This window comes from Paroedura picta, chromosome 7, assembly GCF_049243985.1.
Source record: "Paroedura picta isolate Pp20150507F chromosome 7, Ppicta_v3.0, whole genome shotgun sequence".
Lineage (NCBI taxonomy): Eukaryota > Metazoa > Chordata > Lepidosauria > Squamata > Gekkonidae > Paroedura > Paroedura picta.
The window spans coordinates 73,301,308-73,321,170 of NC_135375.1; the positions used below are offsets into that span (position 1 = coordinate 73,301,308).

At 39.3% G+C, this 19,863-nt stretch overlaps 1 protein-coding gene across 11 annotated transcripts in view; it reads right to left on the reverse strand.

Moving 5' to 3' along the window:
- Window positions 1-19,863, reverse strand: part of RFX3 (regulatory factor X3) — a 214,897-nt gene that overhangs the window by 18,972 nt on the left and 176,062 nt on the right. For all 11 annotated transcript variants that reach the window (XM_077344913.1, XM_077344912.1, XM_077344914.1 and 8 more), the window contains 3 exons: window positions 14,613-14,725; window positions 14,027-14,181; window positions 2,953-3,050 (listed from right to left, as the gene is read on the reverse strand). In XM_077344913.1, the coding sequence (XP_077201028.1) occupies window positions 2,953-3,050; window positions 14,027-14,181; window positions 14,613-14,725 (366 nt within the window). The remainder of the gene's footprint in view (window positions 1-2,952; window positions 3,051-14,026; window positions 14,182-14,612; window positions 14,726-19,863) is intronic.

Here is a 19,863-nt window from a genome sequence, read left to right on the forward strand (position 1 = left end):
AGATTTAATGGGAAAGGGAAGAGTTAGGTCTCTAAAGCTATAATTTCTATATTTTCACTTATTCAAGGATTATATTGAAACTACAATTGCTGCTCTGCTAAAATGCTGCGAGATGTTTGCAAAAGAAATTACCGTTTCAAAGAAATGAAAAATTGCAGCTAAGCATCATGCCTTTAGTGACAAATGGACTACTGAGTACTTCTTTGTTTTAAACAAGGATAAAGTAGTTTTGCCTGGTATGTCTTGGAACTGTCTCAGTTCTAAAGGAGTACAATGTTAAAAGGCACTTTAAATCCCAACACAAGAGCTCCTTAATAGATCAAGAAGAGATGTCAGTGAACAAGTCTTTAAAAAAAATCAACTTTTAGAAATCAAGTTTTAGAAAGCATATTGAAGAGAACCAGCCTACAGTGAGGGCCAGCTAACATGCTGCTAAATATATTGCTTAAACTGATTATGCATGGGGCAGAAAAGCCAGACTGGCAGTAGCAGGGCATCGGCGTTATTCCCCGTATAGGCATGATGTCTCTGCCATCTTGGCCCAGGTCTGAATCAGTGCTTCAGATGGTCCATGGCAAGGGAACGTGGATTCTTCTGTTTTCCCTTTGTTGCCTTCGTTGTCGCAGCCACAGTCAGAACCTAGGTCAGGGCAGGCCTGTGCACCTGTGCCAAGGTAGCCAGAGGTGGACCAGATCAGCCCCACTTGACTCTGCGGCGTTGCATGGCACCGCAAGGTCAAGTGGGGTAGTGTGTGCTATTGTGCATGTGGGATTGTAGTCTCCCACTATCCCACCATCCTGTACACTGGGAATACCCCCAGACCAAACCCTGCAGCGGAATCTGTGATGCATCCCCCAGGGGGGTGCATTTTGGTCTGTTGCCGAAATGTGTCCCCTGTGGGGATGCAGAAAGCAGCATGTCAACTTGCACTGCTTTCCAGCGTCTCTTGGGGATCCTCCGTAAATGGTGGGGCATGTTGCTCTGCTGCAACACTTCAGCAGCAGCCCAGCATGGCCATTGCCATGCGTAATCAGTTTTATAGTGGTAAACTATTCACCGATGGTGGATTTCTTAACAAGTGCATGGTTAAAGTAACAAAGGAAATGTACCCTAACAAGGCATCTTGTGTTAGTTGTGTCAGTTTAGCTACATCTACAGTCACCAGGCATGTTGGAGAACTAAGAGAAGAATTTCATATGTCACTGATGGTCAAGGCAAAAAGTTTTAATTTTTTCCCCTTTTGCATTAGATGAGAACAATGACAATACAGCCACTGTTCAATTTTTATCTAGTTAATAGATTTCAGCTTCAGAGTTTCAGAAGTGTTGTGTGCACTGCAGAATTTGAAAGGAACTGCAACTGCAGAAAATATATTCTTGAACATGTGTAAATCAGTAGAAAACCTTGGTCTGAGTTGGGATAAATTGAAAAGCATCACAACAGGCATCACAAAAAATATGGTGGAAAGTAAAACTGGTATAGCAAGAATCAATGAAGAGATAATGAAATTAAATGGTACATTTCCCATGCAATATGCCTGCATCATCCATCACAAGCCACGTGTAATAAGAGGAAGTGTGATGTGTATTGTTCTATCCAAAATTAATTACATGAGGCATCATGGCCTTACTGTCAGCTTCAAATTTTTCTCTTAGAGATAGATGCAGAATATTGTAAGGTATGGTATGGTACATAGAAGTCAGGTGTCTTAACAGAGGCAACATCTTCAAAAAAAATTTAGTTCTCATGTTAAAGGTGTCTTTCTCAAGGAGAAAGGAAAAGGCTAAGAAGTACTTTCTGACCCTAAATGGATATTTGTTTGGCTTTCTTAACTGATCTGAACACACTAAATAAAAGGTTGAAGTGAAAAGGAAAGCTTGTGCATGACATGTATTCTGAATAGAAAGCTTTTAAAGGCAAAACTAACGTTTTTGTGAAGCAAGTTAGTGAAGGTGACTTTTCCAAACTTCTCATGCTGCAATGGACTAAAATTTGAGAAGGCCAGGAATTTACAATTCAATGCTGAAAGACACATCAAAGCACTGAACCTATTGGGAGGAATTACAGAACAGATTCATTGATTGTCATAATCATGGGAAAGAAAATAAGAATATTTCTTAATCCATTTGAAGGAGCGCGAGAAGATGCAAGTAACTTTTTTCAGATGGGGCTAATTGATTTGCAAGCCAGTAATCATCTCAGAAATATTTACAAAGAAAATAGCCAATTATAATCTCAGAGATATTTATAAAGAAAATTCTGGTCTATGTGATATAGTTATCAACCTAAGGAAATTTGCTGTAGGCATGTTCAGTCTTTAATATCACATACATCTGTGAACAAACTTTTCCAACATCAAAACTCTGAAATCCAAGTGTAGGTGAACACTTACAGATAAACATGTACATGACATTTTAAGGGTGTTTATCACAAACCTTGATTTGGATATTAATGATTTGGCTAACAGCAAACAGCCATAAAAATAACACTTACTAGGTAAACATGTGTAGCTAGATGAAAAGATTCCAAAGTAAAATCTTTTTCCAAATTACATTGTGTTCAAGTTAACATTTCTTCACTAGGTAGATTAGTAATTTTGTTACATTTTGGTTTAAGATGAGGCCCTCTTTGGGCATTGGGTACTTTAATGTGGCCTCCATGTAGCAGAAGGTTGGGGATCCCTGATGCAAAGTGTTCCTTAAACTGAGTTTTAAGACATCAGTAGAGGAGTCTGAGGTTTGTGGAAATATTAAAGACATCACAGACTACCAGAAAACATTTAATACGTATTTGTATTACATTTAAAAAGACCACATTCTACTTTTTAAAACGTGGGTGCTTTTAAAATTGTTTCTCTCTAACGGAGGAATTAACAATAATGTTTTACTAGTGTTTCATAATGCCCTTTTTGTTCCCAATGACACAGAAGGTAAGAATAACTCTTCAGTTTACCTTGGTTTGAATCATTCTCTGTGGAATATTGTTCATGGCATTGGAAAGCCAACCTTCAAGGCTTTTTGCAAAATTGCGAATGGCTTGGGTCAAGGCACCTATGCATGAAAGAATATAAAACAAATGAAAAAAATCAAGGCATGTGTGTATTGAAAGATTCCTGTCCTTGAATATTACAACTACATAGTAGAGGGAGGCAGTTTCTGCTAGTAGAAGTATAATTACCACAATTGAACAAATGCTGATGTATGGTTGTAATCATTTTAGAACCAATAGAAATATGATATAGAATTTAAAGTTGAACGGTATCACTATCAGTCTGGTAAGCATGATATAGTTTTAAACGTAAGTTTTCACTGAAGTGGTAAACCTGTGTTTGCGATAAATCACTACAGGCTTCAGATAGGTTTTTTTTTGTTTGAGAAGCATTCAATTATGTGATCTCAACCTGCAGTCTGAAGTGGCAGAGCCTAGACACAGGATCACTACTGAAGTGACAACTAGGTCTTATATTATATTGCAGTTTCAGAGCAGGTAAAGGAGTACTCATGACAATATCAATCCAGAGTAAGTGTACTATTAGATAAAGGCAAAGAACTTGCTCCTGCTGTGGAGTTGTAATGTAGTATGTGATTAGCTATTATCTACGATGGAATATTTTGATATGTACTGGTATAAATACTGACTTCATATCTGATTTAATTTGATCCAGGATTTCTATCAAGGATTTTGATACTGACCGGTACTATGCATGATTATTTCAAGGTCCACGCTGATTATTACTTTTACACTTAATGCTCCCTACTTTCTCAGTGCAGTCTCTCTTTGCCTATCTTTGTTCTAGAACAGGCTTTCTTAATCAGGGATTCATGAAACCCTGAGGTTTCTTGACAGCCCTGGAAGGGTTTCCTGAATTGGTGACATTTAGCTTCTTTAAATTTAATTTTTAAGTGTTAAACATTTATCAGGTCATGTTGACTTGCCCCCTCCCAATGACCATATGTGGTCATGTTGACCTGCCCCCCAAATGACCAATGAGGGGGTGGGAATGGGAGGGGCCCAAGGTGGGCATGTACACAGCTATGCTTCCCAACCACATTCTGCATGACTGTGTCACTTCTAGGGTTTCTCAAAGACTGAAAAATGTTTCAGGGGTTTCTCAATGGTAAAAAAAGTTGAGAAAGGCTGTTCTAGAACTTCAGTAATAGCCTGAATAACTAAAAATCAGTCTTTGCTCTTTATAAGCTTATATCCATACTTGAAATACTTCATTCATATTTTCAAATACATAAAATATTAAGTTTTCAAAGCTGGTATGCCAGGACTCTTTATATGGAACACAAGCAAACCACTTTAAATACATTAAATGGTTTACACATATCCAATCAGACTTCTAACCATTTTTCTTTGAAGAGTAGACCACATGTCTCAAAATACACACATATACCTACAGTATATCAGAAACTGCTTAAGAAACACCCCTGAGGGATAAACATGATTTTCTGTTAGTTTGGAAATGATTGCTCTTTGAAAAACCCAAGTCAGCATTCAGGATGTGCAGTATTTTTTAACTGATCCCCCCAGGTCTGCTGGACCAGAAAAAAACCCAGTATTTCTGAAAAAAATCTCAGGTTCCAATACTGGAATGGTATTCAGATCTGGGATTTTTTTAAATCACATTTTTTTCTAGGTCTAATAGATCCAAACTGAAAAATACTAGTTAAAAAAAAGCAAACCAATCCCGGGCTCGCATGGAACAACATTAAGGCCTAAGGCCCCAGTTTATCCTAGCTGGGGCCACTTCTCTTGAAGTCCCGTTTAAACTAGGCTGCAGGAGAAGTGATCCCTAGGAGCTGCAGTTCCACAAGGAACACATTGCTCCTGGCAGCACAGAAGATCATGACAGCATTCATTTCTCCTGCAGTCCAGTTTAAACTGGGCTTCAGGAAAGCTCAGCCTGCAAGGAGCTATCTGTTCCGGCAGCATAGCGGATTCTGGGGGTTGCGTCTTCTGCAGCCTGGTTTACACTGGGCTGCATGAGAAGCCAGCCCCAAGCTGAGCTGACAGGAACAGTTTGCTCCCCAGTGGAACAGTTGATCCTCAGGTTGTCTTCTTTAAAGGGACTGCAGTAGAAGCCTGACAAACAGCTGAGAGCCAGTAGTGATGGGCTCCTGTTTCTCTGCTGTTTTAGGATGTCTCTAGTCATTCTAGAATATATCCAGGATTTTTTGAGGATTTTTTTTGGGTATTCCTAAGAAAACCCAGATATATTTGGGATGCTGAAATCTACTGAAGATACTGGTAAGGTATTTTCAGGTAGATTTTCAGCTTGGGTAAACACAAATACACACTCTAGTCAGCATGTCCTGCTGGGATATGAATCATGTCATATAATTCTGTAAAATAGGGTCTATGAAGAAGAGAAACTAATATAGTTCTCTTTATATGCTTAGATTTGCCTAAAATGTAATGTTAAAATTCAAATACCCCTTTCTCCAATTATATTTAAAATCCTTGAATGTGTACGCTTCAACATATGAACACTAGCATAACTAAACCTCACCCAGTCAGCAGCATGCAGTCTTCAATGCCCAAATAAAAACAATAACCATACTCTAATTGTATATTCAACAAAGGCATTTGAACTTTAATGAATGTTTTACAACATTGTCTTAATGGGAGTGATGGATGCTAGCCTAACCCCCATTTTTGCAAATATCTATAACTATGAATTAACTTATTCTATTAATTTCCTTCTTCCTAATAGTATGGTTACAAACTATTTGCTTTGGAGATTGTGTCCATGGTCACATTAAATCACACTGGAACAAATGGCAATAATAGAGGAATCTTGCGTTAAGACCAGCTAAAGTCACAAATATGGATGTTATGCTACTCATGCTTGCAAAAGACAAGAAATTACATTTAAGGAGTAGTGTAGTTTCTCAGCAAAAACAATGTTACATAATATTGAACAGAAAGCTCTAATCTGTTTTCAAAGTATCCTAGGGGCAGGTGGTAGGAAGAGATGGCGGGGGAGGGGAGAATCAGAAACCATATTTCTACAGTTTAGCACTTGCAAATAATGTTTTTTTTCCTCCCACAATAACACAGAACCAAATGATTAAAATATCAAATTGGCATAAAATTATTTTGCAGGTTTCTAAAGATTTTTTTACATTTTAAATCAATCAAAATAAATTATTTAACAATATTGTTTCAAACTAATGAATGAATCTAGATTCGTACCAAATAGTCAATATTTCAACCTAATTCAAGACTGTAAAAATATTCAATTTTCCTGGCATTTGTGTTAACCATCTGCCTTGAGTCTCAGTGAGAAATGTAGACTATAAATTAAGCAAGTACATAAATAACCAACCTTTTTGTCTCCTAGCCAAAGGCCCTAGTTTATTTACTCATCCTTTTCCTACATAATCATAAATATATTCTTTGTTTCATCCTTTTTTTCATTTTCAACTTCTTTGTTTTCTTGGTTTTCTCAATATCTCATTTTATTCACATTTCTCCTCTGTAACACTCTGTTGACTGGCTACTGTTGCCTTTCAGTTTCAATTTTTAATGTTTTGCTTTCAAATCCTTTTGGCTCCTCTTACCTCCCCACCCCTCATTAGTTATCCCTCTTCTACTATTATTTTGTACAAATACTTCCTCTCTTAGCTAAACCTAGGATTACTACTTCTATTTCATACTTCTACTTATTCCTGTCTTGTTGCCCTTTCTCAGGAATTCACAAGAACTGTTTAAATACAGCTTGGAAACACTAGTTTTGTCCCTTTTATCTCCCTCTTCCTATTCCTTGTACCCTCTCCCACTGAAGAAAGTCTTCACTGGAAGAATGGAAACTCTAGATCAAAATCTATGTGTTTTGTGATTTAAAAAGCTCTACAACTGCATGCTTAGAAATACTTTTGACACTGGGAAGATTACTGTACTTGAAACTAGGGGAGAATCAGAACAGAAAGCATTCGTGGAGCGCAGAAGAATAAAAGTGACATGACAAAGCAAAAAAATTACTTGAGCTGCCTTTGATTTAATATGGCACATGCAGGTTGCTAGTAGCAGATACGTATGCCGCAGCAGTTCTATTAGCAGGACCTACTCTAACAGCATACTTTCCACAGCACAGGGAAAAATTGTCAGCATCATTGCCCTTGTCTTCAGAATTGTCGTATTTTAAACATGACAATTTTTAAATGTTCTTCAACTATGCCACTTGTGTGATCTATGAACATGGCACATAGGTAGATCTAAACCACTTGAAAGAACCCATAATCACAACTGCCACATACTGCATGTACTTAATCAGGTCGAAGAGCAGGAGGGGCAATTTTTTTAACAAGCTCAGCTGATAACAGAAATTCTTCATGGGCCAATTTTTGGTTGGGGTTAAACTTCAGATTCTTACCCTTTATCGAATGGCTAGTAACACGGGACTAAAAGGAAAGTGAATTCATTGATTTTTCCACTACAATCCATCTTGAAATCAGAAAATGCGGTTTGCAGACAGAATTAACAAAAAAATTAACCACCTGTTTAAATCACTAGCAAGAGTAGTGGCCCATGCCTCCTCTCCTGTCTGCATAAAGGAAGGAAAATCCAGTAAAAAGGCATCCAAGTAAGTGGCAGTGTCAAATTCTACACAAATCAACAGCATATCTCAAAGGTCCTTGAGTAGTTTAAACAGATTTAAGCAGTATAACAGTTGAGAGAGACTAAGAAAAGTTAGAACCCTTTGACTGCACTGAGGTAGGATCTGCTCTACTGGGGTAAACAATGTAATAGATTCTAGGGATATGAAATTCTCCAAGGTGGCCTTCTGATGAGCCTAATCCTCAAGTTGTTTTTGAAAGGACAAAATTGTGTTAGTGTTAAGCTGAATGTGCAAGGACACTAAGGGAAAATTTCCCAGGCAGCTCTGGAACATATCCATTTTGGCAACTATTTGGAGGTGCCTGTGAAATGATGACCATTACTCTCACTCTAATGTGTCTTTGTAATGTTATTATGTAACCAAACCTGATTGATAACCTGATTGGTTTTGACAGGATGGTCATTCTGAGTGATCATGCTTCCTGCCATTATTCTGATTTAGTTTCTGAATGCATTATGTGGTCAAAGTTACCAAATGCACATAAAACACTGTAAAAATTTACTAAAACATTTTCATTGACTGCAATGGCTTCAGGAAGAACCTCCCCTACCCCCCCCCCCAATTGTTGTGGACAAAAATTGGGTAATTTCCAATTTTGCTTGCAGAACACTAAGACATTTATAATTTTAAAATCCCACACACATGGGGCCCAACAAGCAATTTTGTCCAAGAATCCATTGAGTTGTTCAGCTACCACTTGTTCCATCACCTTTGTATTGGATGGTAGTAATTTAGGTCTCCTTATTCCAGAGTAGATTTCTTTAGGAGTAAGTACACTAACACATGTTTCAAGGCAGGGGTAACCCTCACCCCCCAAGGCATTTAGTGTTTCCAATTCCCGGTATGCCACTACCACCTTGGCAGGTTTAAGCAACCAGGAGATACAAAGGTTATACAAGCAGTAAGTAGGTTGTAGACTTCCACAAATTGTGTTCATATCTTTTAACTGAATAAACTGAAAGGCATTCTATACAGCTGAATAAACCACCATTCTGGCATCATCTGATCCTATCACTACTAATGTACAGTCTAAGTCAATATAGTTGTAGAAGATTTTTTTCTGCAAAGTATCGAGCAAACTGGTGACTGTGGCTGTTGAGCAGTCTACTTCATCCTGCTGAGGGACCTGCTGGAGCTGAGGGCCCTGTTGGAGCTTTCTGAGTTCTGCAGGGCCTGCAAGATGGAGCTCTTCCATAAAGTCTTTGGTTGAAACCAGGGCAATTTAGATCAAGGGCCCCTTCCAAATTGACAAGAACATCTGTCTTCTTCTCTATCATCTGTTTCCTGAGGCACATCTTCTTACTTTATTTTATTGGGGTATTATTGTGGAGCTTTTACTATGCTACCCACCACAAGCCAGCTTGGTCTGGGAGTGGCAGGCTATAAATAGGTTCAAAATGTGGCTGTTAGGGTTCTTATGAAGTCATTTTGGATGACTCGCATCTAGCCTATTTCATGGGATTGATGAAACTAGGGGTATGCATTCAGCTTGAAAAAATACCCTACCAGTATTACAGGCTAGGATCTGCCAGATGCTGGGAAATTCTTCCTAGTCCATTGCAGAGCCTGCAGACAGCTTCTGCTGTGTGTGAGAGAGAAACTCCTCTCCAACAGAAGCTGTCCCATTTAGGTCTGCAAAGGGTGGGGAGATGCTTTCCCACCACTTGCAGAGCCCACAGACAGCTTCTGCTGCCCAAGGATTTAAAGAACTTCCAGGCAGCAGAAACCTTCAGGGCCAGGTGGTGTGGGAACACCTCCCAGCCCCATGATAAGTCTGCCAGTTTCTGATGACTCAAGTTTTACAGAACCCCTGGGTAGCAGAAAACTTCAAAACCTGTTTATTGAGCGGCAAGTAAAAGAGCCAGCCCAGGATTGGCCAGAGCTGTGGGAGCTGACAGCACTGTGGCAGCTTGACTCATCTGGGATCGGAAAAATGTCTTCTCCACTCTAAGCCAGCAAATCACCAGGCTTGGAGTGAATCGACTCTGAGGCATTTAAAGGGATTAGTCCTTTTAATTGCCTCAAAGTCAGTTCACACCAAGTTGTGGTGTGGCTTTGAGTGAACACTGACTCCAAGGCATTTAACATCATCTTAGTCCTTTTAAATGCCTCAGAGTAAAAAAAAAAAAAAAAAGCACTTCCAAATATTTCCTTAATCCCAATACCATACCAGTATAGGGATTCAGGAATATTGGGAAATATAGATTTTTCAGGTTATATACCTGAACCTGAAAAATACCTCTCTCTCTCTCTCTCTCTCTTTTTTTGTCTAGATCAAACTTACCTCATTCTTTAGTCTTGTTTCATACACTTGAAAATATTGGCACTCCTTAGGAATTAAGAAGTCTGAGTCTTGTCCTTTGCATGTGGAAATTTGCAAGGTCTGAGTCACCACTTGCTTCATCTAAAAGTTCTTTCTAATTACATGAGAGTTGTCCTATCTGTTAAGATCATTAGATTATGAATAATATAGATATAGAAGATATAGATGTGCCATACTAATTCAGGGACTTAGCAACCCCACAGAAAATGGCTGCATCTTTTCTTAGAAAATGGTTTCCTCAGCAACATGTATAATCCCTTCTTTGGTAATCTGCATGCTGGCCACTCACATCATGTTTTCTTTTGGCATCTTGGTAGAAATTCACAGTAAGTTAATACGCTTTCCTTTCTCTGGTAGATGCTGTTTCATGGAAGAAAGCTGTCCCAACTGGAAGCAGCAGCTCAAGTGACATTTAGTCTCACCCTGGGATTAACAATTTTGTCCCAGGAGTACAGATTGCCATTACACCAGAGAAAGGAAAATATATTAACTTACTGTGAATTTCCATTCTTATTGGTATAGAGGTGGAGTACTCTTGTCCATTCTTATTTTTAGGACTTAAATATTTTGAGGAAAGGTAGTCAGTCTGATAACCTTGGAGTGGCTTCCACAGAAATGGTCCGCACAGATGTTAACAGATTTATAATTAGGTTCCAGTGAGATGTCTTTCTCATTAAACGTGGTTCACTGGGCCACTTAAGGCTGTTGGATTATTTGTTTAATATGTGCAGTTTTTTCAAGTAGGGGCTTTTTCAGGAGATGTCTGGGGATTGGTAAGCAAAGCAAACCTCCCCCTGGAGTCCCCAAAAGTCTAATGATCCCGAGTTTTCTATGATGAGGGTACATGCTTTCCGAGAAGCACATAATGACGTTCCCTTACACCACAGGGAACATGTTAAGCGAACAAACTCTTTTTTTCTTTGCTATACTCATTGTAACTTCAAGTTCTATTTAATGTGTGCAGTGTGCAATACTGTGCTTACAATGAATCTCATTTGTCATATGATTTATGTATTTTTTTAATGTATAGACTGTTATTCCCCACAACCATGATTGGGGCAGTTTACAATGTATCTCCACATTAAAATCATCTTTAAAACACGTTTTAAAATCTAACAATTCACCAATTCTGTTGCCACCATAGCTATGTAGGCAATTCTGTTTAGCACTATGGTGGGGGGAATCTCCTAAAATGCAGGGGAGAGCTGGTGTAAAAGAAAGGACAAGAAATTTCCATATACTTCATTTGGAAAAGTCCTTTTGGAGCTCTTTGCAGGCCACCTAGATTTCCCTTCTCCTGAATAACTTAGTGTCATCTACAAATAGAAGTACTTCACTGCTTATCTCAAGCTCCCCCAAAAGTACAATTAAAGTGAATGATTACCAAAAGATAATTGTCAACAAGGAACTGTCATCTTATATCATGACTGCAATGCTTACTTGGATGCTGTGATTTTGTCAAGTGTCTTTTGGAAGTCCAAATACATACTCAGCTACTACATCACCCTTATCTAAAATATATTTTAACCCAGAACATTCTAAACTCTTGGGGTGGCAAGATGTTACAAAGCCATTTTGACTTTTTTCTGAACAATAGTGCTTGTTCTATTCTATACATCTAATAATTTAGGATTAATGATCACCAAACTACCTGGGATTAGTTGGGTCAATGTGCCTGTAATTTTCTTGCCCCTGAATCCTTTCTTTTAAAATAAACTGGTGTTACAATCCTTATCTTACAGTGCCTAGAAAAGGAGGCCAATTTTAGTGATTGTAGTTAATCGGCTAGAATCATTGCACATTTGGGCTCACTTAAACTCTTGGGGTATTCTATCCAGACCCAACAACGGAAATCATAGAACCATCTTGTCAACTCAGTTCCAGCTTATTCCCCCCTACATGTCCCCACTGATTCAGGTTTGGATATTTTTTCATAATCTTGTGTTGTAAAAAATCTATCTTCTCTGTAATTTTTATATTTTCCTTCAGTTATTTTTCACTCCCTTGTAATCTCACAGACCTGGCTTCTGTGGCTTGTTTATTGTTTCTGATACAGTTAAAGACAGTTTTTTGTTTGGCTTAATGTTTTTAGTAATGTGCTTCTCTAATACAAATACTACTGACAGATTATCCTGTAACATCTAGATTCATAGTAGGCAAACTTTTTGGCCCAAGTATCCCTTCCAACTGGCATACAACATCTAAAACAGTGGTTCTCAACCTGGGGGTCAGGACCCCTTTGGGTCAAATGACCCTTTCACAAGGGTCACGGCAGGGCAAGCAGCTTGGCTGGGGGGATAATATCTACACAACAGCCTTTTGGGGCATTCGTCTGTCTGGAGCAGTGGAAAACAGTGAGATAGGTATGGTGGGACAAGAAGCAGAACTGAACTGAGAAACCCCGGGGAAAAAAACAATTTATATACAATCCTGATCTTCACGCCTTTGGTCAGTTTCAGGTTCATTTTTGTGAAAGAACACTTGCATAATTTTATGGTTGAGGGTCACCACAACATGAGGAACTGTATTAAAGGGTCGCGGCATTAGGAAGGTTGAGAAGCACTGGTCTAAAACATCTAGAAAGTCAAATGGCCATGCTTTCCTGCCCATTCTAGCTTTTGTTTCTATATACAGAAATAATTCCCATTTGTTTTCTTTACCTTGCCATTAGGTCAAATATAGAGATATAGAGATAGACAAATGGATGGATGTTTAGTCAGAATTTTTAAATTTAAAAGGATGAATATCCTTCACTTTCCATTCAAACCAATAAACTCTACTTTTAAAAATGGAAAGTGTTAACAGACGAATCTGAATCAAATACTTCTTTGTGGTTTTCACTGTACTGTATACCTTTATATATCAGTGTACATCAACAGTTTAAATTTCCAAAAAATGCACCAGAAGATGTCTGAAATTCGGATGTTGTTCTATCATCATCTAGTGTTGTGCCAAAAATAATATAAATAGTGAAGTGTTGCTCTTCATTCACAAGTGAAGGTCAGCAGTATATTCTTGCAAAATTGGATGTGTGTCTGAACAGTATGTAAGAACTGTAATAGTAACATTTATAGTGACTTAAGAGAGAATAGTGTGTCTATACATTTCTTTTGAGGCACGAGTTTCTCATCTAACTACAAAATAATTGTTCACAGAAAAAATATGACACCTGTGCAGTTATATAGTTTCCCCCCACCACCACAGAAACCATTAACCATTATTGTTAATGGAAAGTAAATTTATGCGTATTTATAACAGTGTAAAGGACAGACATAATGGTTTATAATGGAATCAGTTTTGCTAGATTCCACAGTAAATTGGCTTTCCATTGGAAAACAATAATTTTATCTTTGAAACAAAAGTTCTGTCCTCAGGTAGAACAGTTTGATAATGACTAGCTGGCCAAGATATAATCTTTTTAGTTAGATGCTGAGAACATTATTTTATACCCAGCTGATTTTTTTAAAAGAAAATAGAAAACAAAACAAAAAATGTTTAGAGACTATTTCTGATAAAAGAGCTGTCTGATAAATCATTCAACCTACAAAGTTATAAATTTCTTATAAGACATTAGAGTAGATTCAAACACACCTCCTAAAATGTTTTCCTCTATACTTAAAAGGCAATATGGAATTGTGTACTAGATCAGCATTACTATGGCCACTGAAAAGGTACTTATTTATGATACATTACCACTAACATTTTACTAGTGCACATGCACTACTATGTATTAGGTCCTCCATTTGCTGAAGCCATGAATATACAAGTTAACACAAGTGAATTTTGGAGGCTGACAATACAGACAAGAAATATTTAAAGGAATATCCCATAAGTAAGTATATCCCATATGAATGTTAAAACCTATTTTTAAAAAATATATAAGGTTGTTCTCACTTTAAGTGTAATTTTTATTAATGCGAGATGTACCTTTCTATGCTTTAAATAAAATGAACCACACCCAAGCTGCCTTCAGAATCACTCTTAAAGGGCTTCATGGGAGGTTCTGTAAGCACAAGATCACCAGAACAACAACAACAAAAAGAATCCTTACAAGACGTCTTCTATAGTCAACTTACTAGGAATAGGTCTAAGGACGTCAGGAATGAGAATCTCCACCAAAGCCTGGTACATCACATGGTCACAGTTACACATCCATTTCAGAATTGACTCATTTTTGCACAGAGTAATCAGCTTTCCTTTTGGAAGTCGACTTTCTATTTCACTCAGATTGCTGGTGTGAACAAATGTATTCAATGAATAAATGAAAATGCATTTACATGAAGATAAAAAAGAACAATGGACTTTAAAGCTTTTTAAAATAAAACATTAGAGATGTCTGAAACACACCCAACTGCCCTGAGGCACTTTGTGTTGTAATGACTGAATCATGGCCTCTAGATTTCTAGCCAAAAAAGCACCATTTTATGCAGCAGTGATAAGAATGGTCTTTGGATTGGATAATATTTCATGAGAAAACAACTGTGCCCTGCTCTCATAAATTAAAATGGTATGCATATAAATACATCCTATGATTATAATAAAATGGAAATATAATCTAGTAATTAAAGAGAGAACTGTCTAGTTTGAAGGTAAATTTACATTTCTCTTTTATTTGAAAAATGCTACTAAATTATTAACAAGCTGTCAAAAAAAGTAACCAACCTTGGTTCAGTAATAGTGCCATCGGTTGTTGTTGAGGGAGAATAGCGCCAGAAAGTTTGCCACAATTTTTCTATAAGGCTAAACTGAAGGTTCACTACAACATCCAATATAGCCTAGAAACACAAAGCAGATACAGATATTCCTCCATCCACTGTATGACAAATATTGAACAATCAATTCTATTTGTACTGTGCTATGAAGATGGTGCATTTGAGTTCTGTTGTCTCTTGTACTTTATCAGGCTTTCAATACAGCCATGTAAAAATAAATAACTAGCTTAATTACCCATCATTAGGAAACCAAAGATTGTTACATGTGGTATCAGACACATCACTGATGGCCAAAATGAAAACAAAATCTGAATGGAATGAAGATTCAAAACTAAAAAACCACAATGAGAGGGTTGGCCTGCATAAATAATACAAGCAAAGCAGAAAGATGTTTGCAAATGTTGTTTGCAAATGTTAACTGGGTAAGTGGGAATTAACAAATATATGTATGATTTAAATTACAATGGATCAGGTTTCCTTTTACTTTTGAGCAGACCAAATGGCACCTTCTTTCATTGTATACAATGACCACGGAACCCACAATGCATGCCAATGTCCTAATCTTCATAATTTCTTCTCAACAGGATGGGATGTTCTGCTGGGGGGGGGGGGTGGATTTCTTTCCACATTTGTTCCTTCTGACCTTAAACAGCTAAAGCTTACACTGACAATTACCTTACCTACTGTTAACACTAACAGGAGTTCACAGTTAACCAGCCTTATCAAGATTAAATGTTGATTACAGAAGTCAAGTAAAAGCCTATGAATAGCTGAATGCCTTATGCTGAGTCACACCACAGGTACGTTTCACTCAGTATTGCCTGCTGTGCTGCCAGCATCTCTTTCAAGTCTCAAGCAGAAAAAGTTATTTCACTAACAATGACCACCTTAGGTCTTTTATTTGACTATCTCAGAGACTGAACCACAACCTGCAGAACTTTAAACTCAAGCCAGAATTTTGTCTTTGTATGGAACAGCAGCTCACACAGCAAATCAAGTAATTTGGAGGATGCTTTAATAACAGTATGACACCGATAATACTGTTTATTTAAATAATATAATAAAACAGTGTTGCACTTATCTGTAACTTGTTCATCAAATGGTCTTCTATGCAGGAACATAAGGGGTTTGCACAATCACAGGCGTGCAATGGGAAGATAATTTCCAAAGCTTTCCAGAAGATTTTATAAGACTAGGAGCATCCACCCTGGTCTCATGCTGGCAATTCCCACCCAGTTGAGCACATGACAGAGACAGGGAGAGTGCTCTTCTCTCAATTTTCTGCTACTGTGGGTAACCAAGAGATCCGATAGAATAGTTCACAGAATGGAAATGAGGAAGGAATGTGTGCCTGCACAGAAGCCCACTCAATGAACAACAGTTAACAGTAAGTTCAACACTGTTTTCATTGTTGTGGTTTCTGTACAGTTCCACATGGGAGAGTAGTGAGCTCACTTACCCAAGAGTAAATCTTGGGTAATAGGAATAAATCTTTGTTGATCTTAAAGGTGCTACTGGACTCTGATTTTATTGTGCTACTTCAGACCAACACAGCTACCCATTTCAATTTACCCAAGGACAGATCAGTGAAAAACTGATTGCAGAACCGCTTTTCCCAGAGCCACCTTATTTCTACATAAAAGGAATAGCTTGGTGAACATCAAGGGAGTCAGTCAGTTAGCTGTTTTGCAGATGTCAGCTAACAAAATCTTTGCAAGAAAAGCCACCGAAAATGCCTGGGCTCTGGTGAAGTGAGTTTTCAGTGAAATTTGCTTTGTTGTAGGTTATACTTTCAGCAGACACTACCAATCTAGATAAAGTCTAGAGCAGAAATTGATTTGCCTTAATGAAGCCACTAAAACAAATAAATAATTACCAAACTTTTAAGAAAACTTTTATACAATTTTCCTAACATCAAGTGTATGAAACGTTTATTCTGAAGCAGAAGTTCTGAAGATAGGATGAAAATAGGCAGAGTGATAACCTGAGTTAAATGGAATTGGGAGACTACCTTTCATAGGAAGGAAAATATTAGGCCACAGAATCACTTTGTCAGCATGGAATTTTGGGGAAGGGGGGCGGGGTCCACAACTGACAGCATATAGTTTTTATTTTATACAGGTAAAAAAGCTTGTTGTGGGAAAAATACAGTGGGTTCTAGCCCCCCGACACATGCAGGTTCTGCCAAGGCCTGGCAAAGTTGTGGCAAGACTACTCGGGATGGGGGTGAATGTTGGCAGGGCCTCCCTGGCTTCCCCCTCAGCCATGGGGGTGCCACTGAGGCATGGTGGGGATACTTGGGGTGGAGATGAGCATTGGTGGGGTCCCCCTGCCTACCCCCATACAAGCACTGCTGATGTCTGGTGAGGCCATGGTGGACCTGCTCAGGACATGGGTGACCATTGGCAGGGCCTCCCTGGTTTCCCCCTCAACCCGGGCGACCACTGCTGGGGCACTGGAATCCTTGGGGCTGGCCAGCTGGCCTGCTGCCCAGCCTATACTGCTGACCGGGCCGCCCACCCAGATACTCTGTGAGGCTGGATCACCTGACTGCCAGCTTTGTATAGTGGTTAGGAGTGTGGATTTCTAATCTGGTGAGCCGGGTTTGATTCCACACTCCCCCACATGCAACCAGCTGGGTGACCTTGGGCTCACCACATTACTAATAAAGCTGTTCTGACCTAGCAGTAATATCAGGGCTCTCAGCCTCAGCTACCTCACAGGGGGTCTGTGGTGGGGAGAGGAAACGGAATGTGAATGTAAGCCACTTTGAGACTCCTTCAGATAGAGAAAAGCGGCATATAGGAATCTTAGAATAATAGAATTGGAAGGGATCTCATGGGTCATCTAGTCCAACTCCCTGCACTATGAAGGACACTCACATCCTTATTGCTCATCCAATGTAACCTGACACCCCCTTGAGCATTCACAGAATCAGCCTCTCCATCTGATGGCTATCCAGCCTCTGTTTAAAAATTTCCAAAAGATGGAGAACCCACCCGCCCACCTGTTCCACTGAAAAACCGCTCTAACTGTCAGGAACTTCTTCCGGATGTTTAGACAGAATTTCTTTTGAATTAATTTCATCCCATTGGTTCTGGTCCATTCCTCTGGGGCAAGAGAGAACAATTCTGCTCCATCCTCTATATGGCAGCCTTTTAAATACTTGGAAGAAGGTTATCCCCTCTCAGTCACCTCCTCTCCAGGCTAAACAGACCAAGCTCCCCCAACCTTTCTTCATACGTCTTGGTCTCCAAACCCCTCACCATCTTTGTTGCCCTCCTCTGGACATGCTCCAGTTTGTCTACATCCCTCTTCAACTGGGGTGCCAAAAACTGGACACAGTACTCCAAATGAGACCGAACCAGAGCAGAGTACAGCGGTACCATTACCTATGTATCCGTTTGATACAGCCCAGAATCCCATTTGCCTTTTTAACCACCGAGTCACACTGCTGACTCATGTTCAATGTATGGTCTACTAAGACTCGTAGATCCTTTTCGCACATGCTACTGAACCAACCCTTCTTCTTTTCATGTGAGTGGAAGGTGGAGGGGAGGCAGTCAGGGATGGGGCATCCCCTATCTGATTGGTAGTACAGGGGGCAAGTCACTTTCATAAGGGCCAATCAGAGAGGTGGATACAGTTGGGGGCAGGGCATCACCTGCCTGATTCATCACCTGGGGGGCAACTGACATCCCCAAGGGCCAATAAGGTAGCAGGTGCATTCGTCACATTTAGACATTATTCTAGTGGAAAGATATTCTGCCCCTCTCAGAAGTCTCAGGGCTGATTATGTCACTGAAAAACACATATACATAGTTGGAATTTAAATAATAGATCCTAAAATTTAAAATTTAATTAAAGTTCCTCAAGAAGAAAAAGAAGGGGGGGATTTTGGGCAGAGAAGCCAGCATATTTTAATGTTGTTTCCGAACCTCAACCATAGGCCTGACTAAAGCCTCATTCAGTCTCTCCAGAAAAGAAGTTTGAAACTTCTAGTTTCTCCTGAAACTAGTGACAGATTAATCATCTCTCAGAGAGGGATCCAGACCTCACCAACAACCTTCAACAGCCATGAGGGACATATGTCAAGGGGGAACATGCCAAGAGGGATTTTGACCAACAGCTGTCAAATTCCTGTCCACATCAGCCAAGGAGAGCTGACTGAAGCCGTTCAAAATAGGACCATGAGACAGCCAAAGGACTTCTAGTTCCCTAACTGTGTCAAAGTATGTGGATAAGTCATGTCAGCGTGACAAGATCTTTTCTGCATAAAAGCTCACAGAAACCTCACAGCTAATATCCAATCATGCAATTCTGGATGGTCCTGTGACTAAGGATGTCAAAGATCAAATTGTTTTTAAAAGTTTTGCTTGGCACAAGCTAGAGAAGGCAATAAAAGTCCTTTTAGTAGTTTTTGTTGCCATCTCATAAGCTTTCATAAGCATCTTATACCATATTCTTGAAGTTTTGTCATGAGTTTTCTGCCAAACCTATTCTACCTGTCTTAGTTTCTGCTTCCATTTGCACAACTCCAAGGTATATCAAAGGGTTGGCTTGGGATGGAGAGGGCATTGGGGAACAATCTCATTGATGGCTTCTGAAAGATAGCTATGCCAGTCTTCCACCAGCTCATCTACTGAATCAATGGGGGGTACTGGATCCTGAAGAGCATTAAAGAAACCTTGCATGAACATAAATCTGCTCTCCGCCTATACATGGGGAGAGCAAGGTACCAGTTCAGGCCCTTAAGGTAAAGTGGTCCAACCATGCCACCCTAGTAGATTGTACTGGACCAATATGCATACCTATCCCAAAGATCAAGTCCAGGGTGAGGCATGCTTGATGCATGGGACCAGTAACAGACTGAGATAGTCCCAGCATTGTCATGACAGACATTAGGTTTGATGTCTGCATGGAGCTAATCTTCCCTGCATGGATGTTGAAGTCCCCCACTGCAAGGCCCACAAAGCCACCAGTTCCAAGACGTTTGGCAGAGCATCTACACATTCAGTACCCATGATCATTGGGGCAGAGAGTGCTCTAAAGTAGAAAGAATGAGTATTGCAACTCCCCACCCAACCTTTTGCCTGAGATTGGAAGTGGACTGAGACACTGGATGGACCCAGCTCTTTCATGGTGATAGTTTTGTTCTCTTGCACCCAGGTCTCAGTCATGCATGCCAGATCTACATTTTG